This window comes from Pempheris klunzingeri, chromosome 18, assembly GCF_042242105.1.
Source record: "Pempheris klunzingeri isolate RE-2024b chromosome 18, fPemKlu1.hap1, whole genome shotgun sequence".
Lineage (NCBI taxonomy): Eukaryota > Metazoa > Chordata > Actinopteri > Acropomatiformes > Pempheridae > Pempheris > Pempheris klunzingeri.
Genome location: NC_092029.1, coordinates 846,485 through 860,409, shown reverse-complemented (window position 1 = coordinate 860,409; position 13,925 = coordinate 846,485). Strand labels below are relative to the sequence as shown.

The 13,925-nt window shown below is 41.2% G+C and overlaps 1 protein-coding gene across 1 annotated transcript; it reads right to left on the bottom strand.

Annotated features, from left to right (window-relative positions):
• Positions 1 to 541: 541 nt before the first annotated feature.
• On the bottom strand, positions 542 to 5,064 carry LOC139218273 (interferon-induced protein 44-like). The gene is made up of 9 exons (XM_070849837.1): positions 4,951 to 5,064; positions 4,580 to 4,595; positions 3,423 to 3,470; positions 3,283 to 3,316; positions 2,955 to 3,150; positions 2,125 to 2,268; positions 1,853 to 2,021; positions 1,335 to 1,435; positions 542 to 1,065 (listed from the first exon to the last, which is right to left on the bottom strand). The coding sequence occupies exons 1-9, from the start codon at positions 5,062 to 5,064 to the stop codon at positions 880 to 882; spliced, it is 1,008 nt and encodes a 335-aa protein (XP_070705938.1). The 3' UTR covers positions 542 to 879.
• Between the last annotated feature and the right edge of the window lie 8,861 nt (positions 5,065 to 13,925).

The window sequence follows — 13,925 nt, the reverse complement described above, 5'->3', positions numbered from 1 at the left end:
CAGGCAGCAGGCGTGACAACCAGAGCCCCGGGACCTGATCGTCGAAACAGAGACCTGATATATGTCTTTACAGAGAACACAGACCTGATTCATGTCCAAGCAGAGTCCTGATCCACGTCTAAACAGAGACCTGATCCACATCTACACAGAGATCTGATCCATATCTTTATAGAGACCTGGAAGATTTCAAGCAGGAAGAAGAAAGTAACTCTGGAGGTCCTCTGAGTCAGAAATAAACTGCAGATTCTGTGTGATAATAACAGGAGGAGACAGTCGTACTGTGACACTAGCTAACGTCACTGCTGTTTTGATGGCTGCACTTCGGTAGAAAATAGTTCCTACATGAAGCTACGGATCATCTTTGGTCAATGTGTTCGAGGAGCAGCTGTGCCTGCATGATAAAGATGAAACTTGTACTGAAGTGAAGCCTTGAGGCCGAACGGCTTCGAAAACAGCTTCATCTCATGTGAACAAACGACCACAGAACTCTTTAAACATCATTTTAACACTCTGTATTTATTTGTCAAACATGTTCAATTAATTGTAACGTAATTTGTGCTCCAAAAGGCTTTTGTATTTAAGTATAACATAAAGGTGAATGAAAACTTAAATGAAAAAAGGTAAAAATAATTGCAGATGAAATATACTTTAATTGTGATAATAATCATATTGTGATTATGGCTGCAGCCTGAATTAAACAAATAGAAACAAGTCGTACATTGTTGTGATCAGACTACACCCATGTCGTCCAAAAGGAACAGATTTACTAAGCTGAAAGAAAAAAGTCGCTTTAAGCTAAAACACGTAAAAACAAATCAGCACAAAGTAATGAAACGTAGAAGATTGTGTAAAGAATCCTGCTTGTTACTCTGTGATCAATCAGCCTAATAACTCAGAGTGATATGCTTGGAAGCTGATGCAGTCTTCCCCGCAGTTGATGATGTGTTTCATGGCGCTCAGGATCAGCGAGTCAACGTCACTGTTGAGGTCGATTTCTTCGCTGTAGTTCTTCACTGGGAAGATGCAGTTCATCGGAATTCCCACGTCTGCGCTGAACTCCTCCATCTACGATTAAAAACATCACAACAGCCATCCGATCAACTGGACCGACACCAAACTCACTAGACACAGGACCATCGAGCTGTTTCAGATGGAGGCAGTGGACGGTCTTTACTGTCAAACTAGAAGGCAGTTATTAGTGGACGTTGTAAACTTTTCTAGCTTTAGGGAGAGAAAGAGTCAGACGGTGGTCATATTGAAAATGTTTTGGCTGTTTAACTCAGTTAGTTTTCAACCGTGATTCCTTCATTCATAATATCACTGATTAAACATACCTTCTTCTTCAGGTAGTCGACCTTGTAGACGTTCTTTACATCTTCTTTGATTTCAGGACAGGCCTCATCAATTTTAGTGAGAACAGCCACTTGAGGAATCCCTGCCAGGGGAACAGGAAACAGACGACAGAGTAACTGAGATCAATACAAAGAGGCAGCAGCAGCTTATCAACCCTGCAGAAGGTTTAGGCAGCAGTGAAGAAATGCTGTGGAGTAAGAATGCTTTCAAACATAGAACATCTAATTGTCTTCAGATTTCAAGAAGGTTCCTTGGTTTCTTAGTGCTTCTTCAGAGGAGCCTGAACAGAACATGTTGGAGCCCAGTCTGCTCTGAAGTCTTTACCTGTCAGAGACCTCTCTGATGCAGGAGAACCACCTGGTGTCTTGTTGCTGCGCTCAGTCTTGCCAAAGGGTGGTCTCACCAAACACTGATACTGACTGACTACAGCACTACATGAAGATGAGTTTATTAAAGCTTTGTGATCTATTAAAGTAGAAAAACAGATTCCTGCCCTCACCCAGATCACTGGCCTCCTTCCTGATGTCCCGAATCATGTTCAAAGTGTCATCAGGAAGTTCAGATATTGCGGCAGAAACAACACAAACCAGAACGTGCACTTTGTCGTTGGCAGTTGGAGCTCTCTTGTACAACTGATTATCCTCTGACAACGTCTGGTGAGGATTGAACTAAAAAAAGGGAACTCAGTTAAATGACAGTTGCGATATGGATGAATAATATCTGAGTTAACATTTTATACAGAGAAAGTGGAGAAGTTTGCAGCAGCTGTACCGTGTAACCTTCCTTCACATGTCCCTTCATTGCCAGTTTGACGTCGTCAGCAAGGACTCCATCCTTTGAATGCAGGCCCATGATGTCATTGAAGACAAACGGGTAAAAGGTCCCTGGGCCTTTTGGGATCTTGTAGGTTATGTACTAGAAAGCACGTATGGAGTAAAGGGAAGTTATTATGATCAGTATAGCTGCTCACATCAGACAGAACCCAACTAGTAGCAAATCAGATTAGTTTGAGATTTTATCAACGTAATTTGCTGACGTCTCATTCTGTGGACCTTCACACTGCCACACATGGTGATGCAGCGGTTAGCGCTGTTGCCTCCAGGTAGATTAATTGGTGGCTTGGCGTGTGATTGACAGGTGACCAGTCCACTGTGTACCCCGCCTCTCGCCCAATGACAGCCCCCCCCATGACCCTTAAGGATGAGCAGTACAGACAGTGGATGGAAACTACCACAGTATGAGGAAGCATGAACTGCTCCTTTATTTGCTTCAGAGGTAAATAAAGGCCTTTATTTGAGACAGTTAGATGTTTCCTGATCTGGTCCACTTTTCCCTGTTAAAGTTTGCTGCCCTTGTGTGCCCCCTCCCTGATTGATCCCTCCTGGTGTATATACTGGATGTGTCTTCCTCTGTCCTGATCCAGATCGTCTTGTGTTTGGATCTTATTGAGTGTTAGAGTCTAGTCCACAACTTTGTAGTGCTTGATTAAAAATACATCATAATGAAAGCAACAACAATAACAATGATAATATCTCTCTGTAGATGTAGATGACAAAGAGTTTGGGATGCTGTGTGTCAACACAATCAAAAGTTCTTCATACCTTTTTGGTGAAAGAACCCTGAAACATGTTAGCAGCCAAAGCCTGAGTGTACATTCTGTCATGTAAGACACTTTGGACAGAGTTGATGAAACTGGACTTTCCAGCTCCATTCGACCCGTGAAGAAGAATCCTGATCTGAAGGTCTTCAGTCTGAGGCTGGTAGTTCCTCACAGACTGCAGAGCGCGCTGTTTGTCTCTGCTCAGGAGGGAAACAACACATCACAGTATGAACTGAACTGTAAATTTCCACTTTTTGTTTGATGCACAGATGTTTCTCAGCAACTGGGAAGAAAAGAAGACAGAGCACATTGAAGCTGCAGACACTCACCGCCAGTCTATCTCCCTCCATGGTTTGCTGAGAACTGACGAGACACATTCAGACAAGACAAAAGAACAAAAAACAAAGCTGTAATGCAACAATCTGTAACCTCCCCTGAACAACAGCTGTGTTTCTGTAGACGGTCTTACGTGGAGGAGGTGGAGGAGGTTGATGTTTGGACTTGCCGCTTCCCATTGCTGCAGAATGAAACAGACAGACATACAGTAAAACTTATTATGGACTGTAGTAACTTCTTGAGCTTAAAGCAGCTACATGGATCTTTAATTTTGTGTTTATTTTGGTGTGTTGTCCCTGAAGATGAAAGTGGCAGTGCTTCCTGGGATGGAAACTGCATTTGGGCATCTCAGAAAGCCAAGAGTCTCACAGAGTTAACATACTGGATGACTACTGTTTTATCTGTCGTGCACAGAGACCAAAGCGCCACCTGACGGTTTCTGCACACTTGGATCTCTGCGATGCATAGTTTAAATTCCAAGCTTTCAGTCTCAGAGCGCACATGAAACGCCAATAGCAGGAGGGGAGAAACAACAATAAAATGCAAAAATTGATTGAACACAGGAGAAACACATACATGCATATATATGTGTGTGTATATTTGTCACTGTTGCCCATAAAGTTGGAATAGTTGTTCAACTCCCCCAATTTTGTTAAAGCCTGAATACACAGTTTACAAAGGTTCATTGTGGTTTAAGTTTCTCTGTGATCTGTTTGGAAGAGTTCAATAAAGTTAAGAAGGTATAAACTTTATCAAAAATAAATCACATTGTCACAATCATTTCATGAGAAGAGGGAAAAAACATTTTAGTCCAACTTTATGGGGAACAGTGTGTGTGTGTATATATATATATACACACACACACACACATATATATATATATATATAGTATTATAGTATATAGTAGTATATAACTTTACAACATAGTAAATGGGGTTTTGAGGAGGATCAGACACGTCCTTTGTTTTTTCCTGAACAGCTCAGGAAAAAAGTGAACAGCTGCATAGATCAGTGTGTGGAAACTTCCTTTACCAGACACAGTAACAAAAGTCCTTAAGAGGATAAAACCAAATCAAACACACCAAAATGATCAATTATCAGAGAAACTAAAGAAAAAATAAAAACCCACACATTAAATAGATGAAACTAAATGTACTAAAAACACAAAATCTTTTTAAAAAATAATTAATTTGTCAAGTTGTCATCAGTTCTTAAAGTGATGACATTTGCAATAATCACCACCAGATATTAAATAATTCACAATCACAAAATGTAGCAGAACTTTTGTACCTGTTGTGTCGTCGTCCTCGAGCAAAGTGAAGACTGAATATGAGTCTTATCAACTTAACTAATAATACAGGAGTTTTTACTTTCACTTTTATCAGGATGTCAGCGCTCCACCCACTGTCAGACAGTGCAGCATCATAGATAGATAGATAGACAGACAGACAGACAGATAGACAGATAGAGAAGCTGCTCCGCTGTCTGTCCAGTAGTGGGTGAAGTGGTGGTCAGGTTTGTTCGTGGTCCTTCTTTCCACCACCACTTCAAAAGTGTCCGGTTTGCAGCCAGTCACAGAGTCGGCCTTCTTGATCAGTTTGTTCAGTTAATTTATTCAGTCTGTTGGTGTCGCCGGCTCTGATGCTGCTCCCCCAACAGACCACTGCCCAGTACAGGGCGCTGCCTACAACAGACTGGGAGAAGATCTCCAGCATCCTGCTGCACACGTTGAAGGATCTGAGCTTCCTCAGGAAGTAGAGGCGGCTCATCCCCATCTTGTACACAGCGTCAGTGTTCGTCCTCCAGTCTGTTGTCAGTGTGGATGCCCAGGTACTTGTACTCTTCCACGGTGACAATGTCCTCTCCCAGGAGGTTCAGGGGCTGTGTAGCTGTCCTCTTCTTCCTGAAGCCGAACACCATCTCCCTGGTCTTTGCCACGTTGAGATGCAGGTGATTCTGACCAGACCATTCCACAAAATCACCCACCAGAGCCCCGTACTCCTCCGTACCCTCCACCTCTTATACACCCTACAACTGCTGCGTCATCAGAAAACTTCTGTAAGTGACACGACTCGGAGTTGTGTTTAAAATCTGAGGTGTACAAGGTGAACAGAACAGGAGACAGCACAGTTCCCTGTGGAGCTCCTGTACCACCGACCACCACATCAGACGGAGCGCTGCCTGTTTGTCAGGTAGTCGGTGATCCAGGAGATGGTGGGAGCGTCCACACTCATCACCTGCAGCTTCTCCCTCAGCAGGAAAGGCTGGATGGTGTTGGTGTGTCTGTGGGGTTGGAGGCATTTGGGTGCTGCTTCTGGAGTTTTACCACAGTGGAGTGGAGAGTGTCCATAGCAACCCCCACTTCAGCTGACGGCGGGATGTAAACAGCAACAACAATGGCGCAGGTGAACTCTCTTTTGTATTTCCTCTTCTTTGCCATGAGCTTGGCTCCAGCCCTGCAGCCCCGGCGTTTCCTCCGGAGCTCCTCTGGGATGTGCAGCCTCGCTCCAGGCAGCAGCAGCAGCAGCGCTGGTTGCCGTAACGCCATCAGCTGTTCACAAGTGTAAACAATGCTCCCACACTCCTCCAGAACTTCATGATCAGAATCAGAATCAGAATTCCTTTAATAATCCCCAGGGGGAAATTGCTTTTTGTTACACACAGCTCCAAAAGAATAAGAATAAACTTCAAACACAAAGTAAAAATATAAATATATATAAAGTATGTATAAAAAATGATGTATAATAATAATAATAATACCACTACTACTAATAATAATAACATATAACATGTACATTCATGATGTAGAAGTAATGCCAAACAATGCCAACCAGTGCAAAAATCAATAACAAAGAAGAAAACACCAACATTTAGCGGGAGCTGCTGCAACAGGCTGCCGGAAGTGTATAAAATTACACAATATATCAGTCGCACCAAATGGATATTTCCAGATCATTTGTTAAAACCTCTCCACAGTTGAGTCAAACAGTGATCCTGATGATCAAACAGTTACACATTCCTCTGGTACGTTTCTTACCTGCTGAAGTGACTTCAGGTCGACTTGCAGACGCTTTCAACCTTCAACCTTCAACCTTCATGTGTGCAGGAAACACCGGGAAAGAGGAAGCTGCTCATTCCTTCCTCGTCAGTGTGTCTCTGTGCATGTGATCTGAGGACGCACCCTCTTTACGTCGGAGTTGAAAAAAGTTTCCTGTCCTTTACCTGACAGAGGCTGGAAAAGCAGAGAATGCTTTCTTGGTATTGTGTCAAAGGAAAAATACTCATTCACTCCTTCTAAACACTCCTCACTGTCTCCTTTCCTGATTCCTCTGTATGCCACTGCTGCATCAAGCTGTTCTCTGCACTCTGTCAGACCATTTCTACACAGCAACTGCACAGCAACTATCCAAAGCCTATAAATATATGCATTTATAGAACATGTTATCATTGGTGTCCATGGCCGGCTCTCCCAATAGGCAATATTGGCAAATGCTAAGGGCGCCGTGGCCTCCAGGGGGCGCCACAAAAGGGGAAAAAAATACCTTAAATATAATTATATTAAAACTAGTTATTACTATTAACCCTTAAAATAGAAAAGCTCACATTGATTCAAATGTAAAGTTATCACAGTGCAACATCAGGTGTAGCAGTTATCACAGTGCAACATCAGGTGTAGCAGTTATCACAGTGCAACATCAGGTGTAGCAGTTATCACAGTGCAACATCAGGTGTAGCAGTTATCACAGTATAACATCAGGTGTAGCAGTTATCACAGTGTAACATCAGGTGTAGCAGTTATCACAGTGCAACATCAGGTGTAGCAGTTATCACAGTGTAACATCAGGTGTAGCAGTTATCACAGTGTAACATCAGGTGTAGCAGTTATCACAGTATAACATCAGGTGTAGCAGTTATCACAGCGAGCATCAGGTGTAGCAGTTATCACAGTGTAACATCAGGTGTAGCAGTTATCACAGTGCGACATCAGGTGTAGCAGTTATCACAGTGTAACATCAGGTGTAGCAGTTATCACAGTGAGCATCAGGTGTAGCAGTTATCACAGTATAACATCAGGTGTAGCAGTTATCACAGCGAGCATCAGGTGTAGCAGTTATCACAGTATAACATCAGGTGTAGCAGTTATCACAGTGTAACATCAGGTGTAGCAGTTATCACAGTATAACATCAGGTGTAGCAGTTATCACAGTGAGCATCAGGTGTAGCAGTTATCACAGTGTAACATCAGGTGTAGCAGTTATCACAGTGTAACATCAGGTGTAGCAGTTATCACAGTGTAACATCAGGTGTAGCAGTTATCACAGTGGAACAGCAGGTGTAGCAGTTATCACAGTGTAACATCAGGTGTAGCAGTTATCACAGTGTAACATCAGGTGTAGCAGTTATCACAGTGAGCATCAGGTGTAGCAGTTATCACAGTGTAACATCAGGTGTAGCAGTTATCACAGTGTAACATCAGGTGTAGCAGTTATCACAGTGAGCATCAGGTGTAGCAGTTATCACAGTGTAACATCAGGTGTAGCAGTTATCACAGTGAGCATCAGGTGTAGCAGTTATCACAGTGGAACAGCAGGTGTAGCAGTTATCACAGTGGAACAGCAGGTTGTTAACTTGCTTCTGAGCGATCAGCCTCAACATCGTATGCTAATCAGTAAATAAGCAGTTTTATATTGCTGTAGCTGAGCGGCATGGAGAGATCTTTACTGTTAGGATTGTAGTATCTGATGGATGCATCTAAGGAGTGGTATTTATGATTGTGTCCACTTGGTGTTTATGGCTGTGCCTGTTGGTGTCTGTCTATCTAAATGAAGCATGAACTCGACAGGAGTGATTGATTATACCTCCTTATTTAGGTACAAATGGTTGTAAGTATTTTGGTACATTCCTGTACCTTTTTAACAAAGACATCAGCTGTCGAGCTAGGAGGTCAAGAAGGAGTATAAAAGATGACCAGAGAATGGGCTCAGGAGAAGACAGGGGACAGAGGCAGCAGATTCGGCTGGGGGTTATACTGTCTGTTCCTACAATTGGCTGAACGTCTTCCCAGGACTCCATGGTGCCTGTTAGACAACTGACCTTGTTGCAATAAACCTATTTTATTCACTAAGTCGTTGTCAGCGAAAGTTTCCTTTCATCAACTGCACATCATCGGCATCAGAGAAGACACAACAAATTTGGCGTCACGAACAGGATGACAGATGTGGCTCTGGTTGCTGACAGAATTCAGTTGATCAACTCCTGCTCCATACGACGTCGGGTGAGTGCTTTCTCACTAAGTGGGGTACTGGTTGGTTCTTTGAGGCTGTTATGCTGCTGGCTGCACTGTACACTTAACTGTGTAGGAAAAGTGATGATGTGTTGATGTTGAGAGTGATATTCCATCTAAATTGGGGAAAAAGGGGAATTAAGAAGAGTTAAAGAAGTAAAGAGAAATAGGAATTGACGTCAAAGAAATATGAGTCATAGTAGTAAAGAAGTTAAGAGTTAAAGAGAAAAGAGAAGTAAAAGTTGAAGTAAAATTGTAGAATAGCAGAACTAGTAACAATAAAGTAGGCTAAATAACCATGCAAGATTAATGAAGACAGGGCCCACATCTTCTTAACGGTAAGACATGTGTAAATTAGATACTGAGTGAAAGTTGGCTTTGAGAGATAGTCAAATTAGTGTAAGAGATGAGAGAAATAAAGAGAAAAGAAGAGATGAAATAGAAGAAATAAAGAGTAAAGAGATGAAATAAAAGAGAAGAAATAGATAAAAGAGAAGAGAAAAAGAGAATAGATGAAATAAAGAGAAGAAATAAATAAAAGAGTAGATATAGGCCTAAGAGAAGAGATAGAAAATAAAGTGGAGAAAAGTGAAAATGGCTGAAAATAGTGTACACTGAGCATGCATAGTGAAGTCATTTGTTAAAGTGACAAATGGTTTTGAAGAAGTTTGGCTAAAGTAAGAAATTTTTAGGGAAATAGAGGAAAATTAGTCGACTTTAAAAATGTAGGAATAAGCGCTTTTGATGTTTGTTTGAGGAGTTTTTTGTCTGCTGGATCCTGTCTGTGTCTGTGAGTGTGTGTGTGTGAGGTTGATGAGTGATACTGCAGTTGTGTGTAGAAGGATGTGTGTAATGGATTGTTAGTAAATAGATATAGATATGGTGTGATTGACTATAGGAAAGGTTAATAAGATATAAGGAGATATTTTAGTTTCATTAATGATAAAACTTATGAGCCCTCTTATAAAGGGACATTTTAAATGACATTGATAAATGAGTATGAGCCTCATAAGAGGACATTTGTAAAATAACATGAGCCTCATGAATAAAAGGACTTAGAACATATAAGAGAACACATGAGCCTCATAAGAGGACATTTTTACATCTGATAAAAAATATGAACCTTTGCTGAGTCTGTGGAGGAGTGGAGAGACCAGTGAGGACATTCTGATTATACAAATATAAAGAAGTATAAATTTAAGAAGTAGAATAAAGGAAAGGATTAACCTTTGAGAAAGGGAAGTGTTAAGAGAGGATGATGATGGTTTGAAAAGAAAGAAAAAGGGAATGCAGTTTCTCTTTGTCTTTTCTTTTGGTCTGCTAAATGTGTGTACAACAGGGGAGAACATTCCTGATGGTGATTTACAAATATCAAGGGTTGCAGATGATACTGAATAGATTTGGTGCAATTTATCCATGAACTCTTTTAAAGTAATTGCAAGTATCTACCTGCATATTTTGATTTAATTGCAGGCGTTTGGGTTGAGTGTGCTCAAATAGCTGAGAGTTGTTGATGGGTTTCATTGTCTGAGCATGATCTAGTTTGATTTAAGAAGAGTCAGGTAAAAATAGTTTAATCAACTATGGATAGTAAAAGTTCTAAAGTAATAACCCCAATTGAATTAGTGCAAAAGAACAATCCACTCATTAGAGGTATCACTAAGATGTCAGAGAAATGGAGTACAACCTTGGCCAGTGGAAGGGACTCTTAACCCGGATGTCATTAAAGCAATGCATGTTCTTGTATCTGTATACAAAGTAGGGCAAAAGAAAGGTAGGAAGGGACAGAAACGTAAGGAGAAGAGAAAGAGAGAGCTTGGCATTTTGCAGTTGTTTGACGATGAGGGACAGAAATGGTTGCAGGCTATAAAAGAAAGAAGGGAAAGAGGTGTTGGAGAAATAGAGAAGAATACAAAGGAAACAGAAAAGCTATTAGCAAAGGCTAATGCACCCTTCTCACATACAGCCCCAGTAAAGCAGCCCCCACCTTATGAAGAGAAGGTAGAGTTTGCTGATGTTTACCCCCAGCTTCCAGTGATTAGCCAGGAGGGTAATTATTGCATTAAAGATGATAATGAGCAAGTGATAGAGATGGGAAAAGTTAAAACAACTATAAAAATGTACCCAAGTGCAAAAAGTAAAAAGAAGACAGCATATTTGAGAGGTTCGAGCGGAGTGAGATTCAGAAGGATGGAAATGGGAGAAGAAAGATGATTCAGATGGAGCGCTTGGTGAATACGTCCCAGCAGTGAAGCGGATGTTGGCCAAAGCTGAGGAAAGAGGCTGTAGATCACACAGGAGGATGACTGCAGGAAAGAATGATACGGATGAGAGTGATAATGGAGACAGTAATGAGGACCCGGATATCGAGGAGCCTTCAGATTTCTTTCCAGCAGCATCTAGTACTGGGAGAGAGGATGAAAGGCCGAAGGTTCTGAGAGAGGTTAGGGATACTATGGATAGATGTCGTTTGGACCTGGAAGAATCTACCTGTATGGAAAGGCGGAAAAGCCTGGAGAATCAATTACAGGAGCTGCAGATAATCGAGAAAGAGTTAAGGAAAAAAAAGTCCACAAAATCAGATGTTTTGGGGTATGTATTACGATAAAGAAAGGAACGGGGACCTGATAAGATGTGTCCAGTAATTGTCCGAGGACAAAATCTAGACTACAAGCCTTGGCAGAATACGGATATGTCAGATATTCTGGAAAAATTGCCGATTCTTCAAGATGGAGCACATCCTTGGATTTCGAAGCTGGAAGAAGTCTTGGTAGGGACGCAGCCTGCTATGGGAGATATCAAGAGACTTTTGGCTAATCTTCTTGGAGTTTCAGCGATGGAAGAGATCTTGCAGAGAGCAGGACTTAATCGCCATGTGAGGACTGCTGTGAACGACGCAGAGTTGTTTGCTGCAAGTAGAGGTCAGGTGTGGAGAGCACTGAAAGATACATTTCCAACAAATGTACACCCTGATAACATTCCTATTGAACCACTGGGGTAGCAGGAGAACCCGAGGGCCTATGTGTCCAGAGCTCATCAGGTGTGGAGGAATATTACAGGACGAGATCCAGATGCAAACCAAATGGAGCAGTCAATTTTGCGAGCAAAGTTGCAAAAAGGGTTGCCTCTGTCTGTGAGGAGTAAGCTTGCTGAAGTGGTTGGTCTTGGGAGTATGACAAAAGGTGTCTATACAGATCACATAGCACACCAAGTTGAGTTGCATAGGAAAAAGGAATATGATCAGAAAAAACAGGACCAGGAGACTCTCAGGAAGCTTAGTCAGATGCAACTGGAAGATAACAAAAAGAAGGAGCAGTCTCAACTAGATTAAAGATTATTACAACCGCAGCAGGGATAGATTTAGCTTCAGTAGTGGAAGTCCAGGGAAGTAAGGTTGTTTTGGAGAAAGTGGAAGGAAGGAATAAGTAAGTAAGTAAGTAACTATGTATGTTGGCAGAAGGAAAGAGAGTGACAGTATATACAGGAGTTGCATATGTTGTGGAAAAATTGAGCATTTCCGAAAACAGAGGGTTCTTCTATGTAGTATTATATTCAGATAATGAAATTGTTGCATGCAATGATGAAGCCCAAGGAAATAGCTATAATTAAGTGTGTAGCTCATAAAAAGGACATGTCAAAGTATCACTCAGGGAAATAAAAGTGGCTGATGGAGCTGCAAGAGCAGTTAAGATGGATTTTGGACACTGTAGTTGCTTGAGCAGATAGGTGAGGTCATAAGTAGGTATCTTCAGACAATGGTAAAGAGTTTGTGAATAAAACTGTAAGAATAATTTGGATAAATCTGGGAGAATAATTTGGATAAGATGGTATGAATAATTTTGCAAAAATTGGAAATTTAACAGCGTTTAGCAGTTGTGTATCATCTGCAAACCAAGGTATTTCTGAAAAAATGAATGAAGTGTTGAGAAAAATCTTATTGTTAAGAGCTGTCAACACAGCCATAAATTGGAAACATATAGGATTAAAATTGGAAAATGGAAACATAAAATTGGAAGATGGTGAAATCATGAGAATAAAGTGACAACATATTGTTGTATTTGATGTATGAACAAAGATACTGGTTGTTGTTTTCTTTCTTCTCAGGACAATAGCTGAGAGAAAACTATGAGGGTGACTGCATGTCCAGGGATCCCTACCACATAAAATGGACTCAATCAAAAAAGGACAGTGACTATGGATGGGGACCCTGATCAAGAATATTGCAACGAATCTGATTTCATATATTATGGAAATGTTTTCACAGTTTGATATACCTCTATGATTTGTTGTACAATTTATAGTAGTATTTTGTTTTATTAACTACTTTAGGTAGGATGTTCTGTTATAATGTGATACATTAGCCAATTGAGTCCAATAGTGAGACAAAAGCAGTGCTAAGACTATCATTATCATTGTCCACATGAATATTAAAATCACCTACTATAATCACTTTGTCCACACTGAGGACTAAATCTGATAAAAACTCTGAAAACTCAGTTAAGAATTCAGAGTATGGACCAGGAGGGCGGTACACTGTGACAACCAACACTGGTTTTAGAGTTTTCCAGGTTGGGTGTGAAAAACTAAGAACAAGGCTTTCAAAGGAGTTATAATTAAGTTTGGGTCTAGGTTGGACTATTAAACTAGAGTTAAAGATTGCTGCAACCTCACCTCCTCATACAGAATCTCTGGGAATATGAGTATTAGTATGACTGGGAGGAGTGGCCTCATTAAGGCTAACATATTCCTCAGGACGTAGCCAGGTTTCAGTCAGACACAATAAATCAATTTCATGGTCAGATATCAGATCGTTTACTAAAACAGCTTTGGATGGCAGAGATCTGATGTTTAAAAGTCCACATTTAACTCTCCTGTCCTGTTTCATAGTGCCAGTGGTATTAACTCGGATTAAATGTTTATGCTGAACTCCTCTCCTGTTGGACTTAATAGATCTAAAAGGTCTGAGTGGTCGGGGGACAGACACAGTCTCTATAGGATGTTGGGTGGGTGACTGTTCTAATGGAGGAGCAGAGAAGTGTGTAAGACTGCAGCTCTGCTGACTCTGGATTGTCAAGTTTTAGGACTAATAAACTTCGCCATATTTCTAGATAAGAGCGCAGCTCCGTCCAAAGTGGGATGGATGCCGTCTCTTCTAATGAGACCAGGTTTTCCCCAGAAAGACTGCCAATTGTCTATGAAGCCCACATTGTTAGCTGGGCACCACCTCGACAGCCAGCGGTTAAATGATGACATGCGGCTGTACATGTCATCACTGGTCAGATTTATGCATCATCCACACCAGCAGGCCGATCAGGTGTGTTTAACCATCCAAACCATCCAATGACTGGGAAA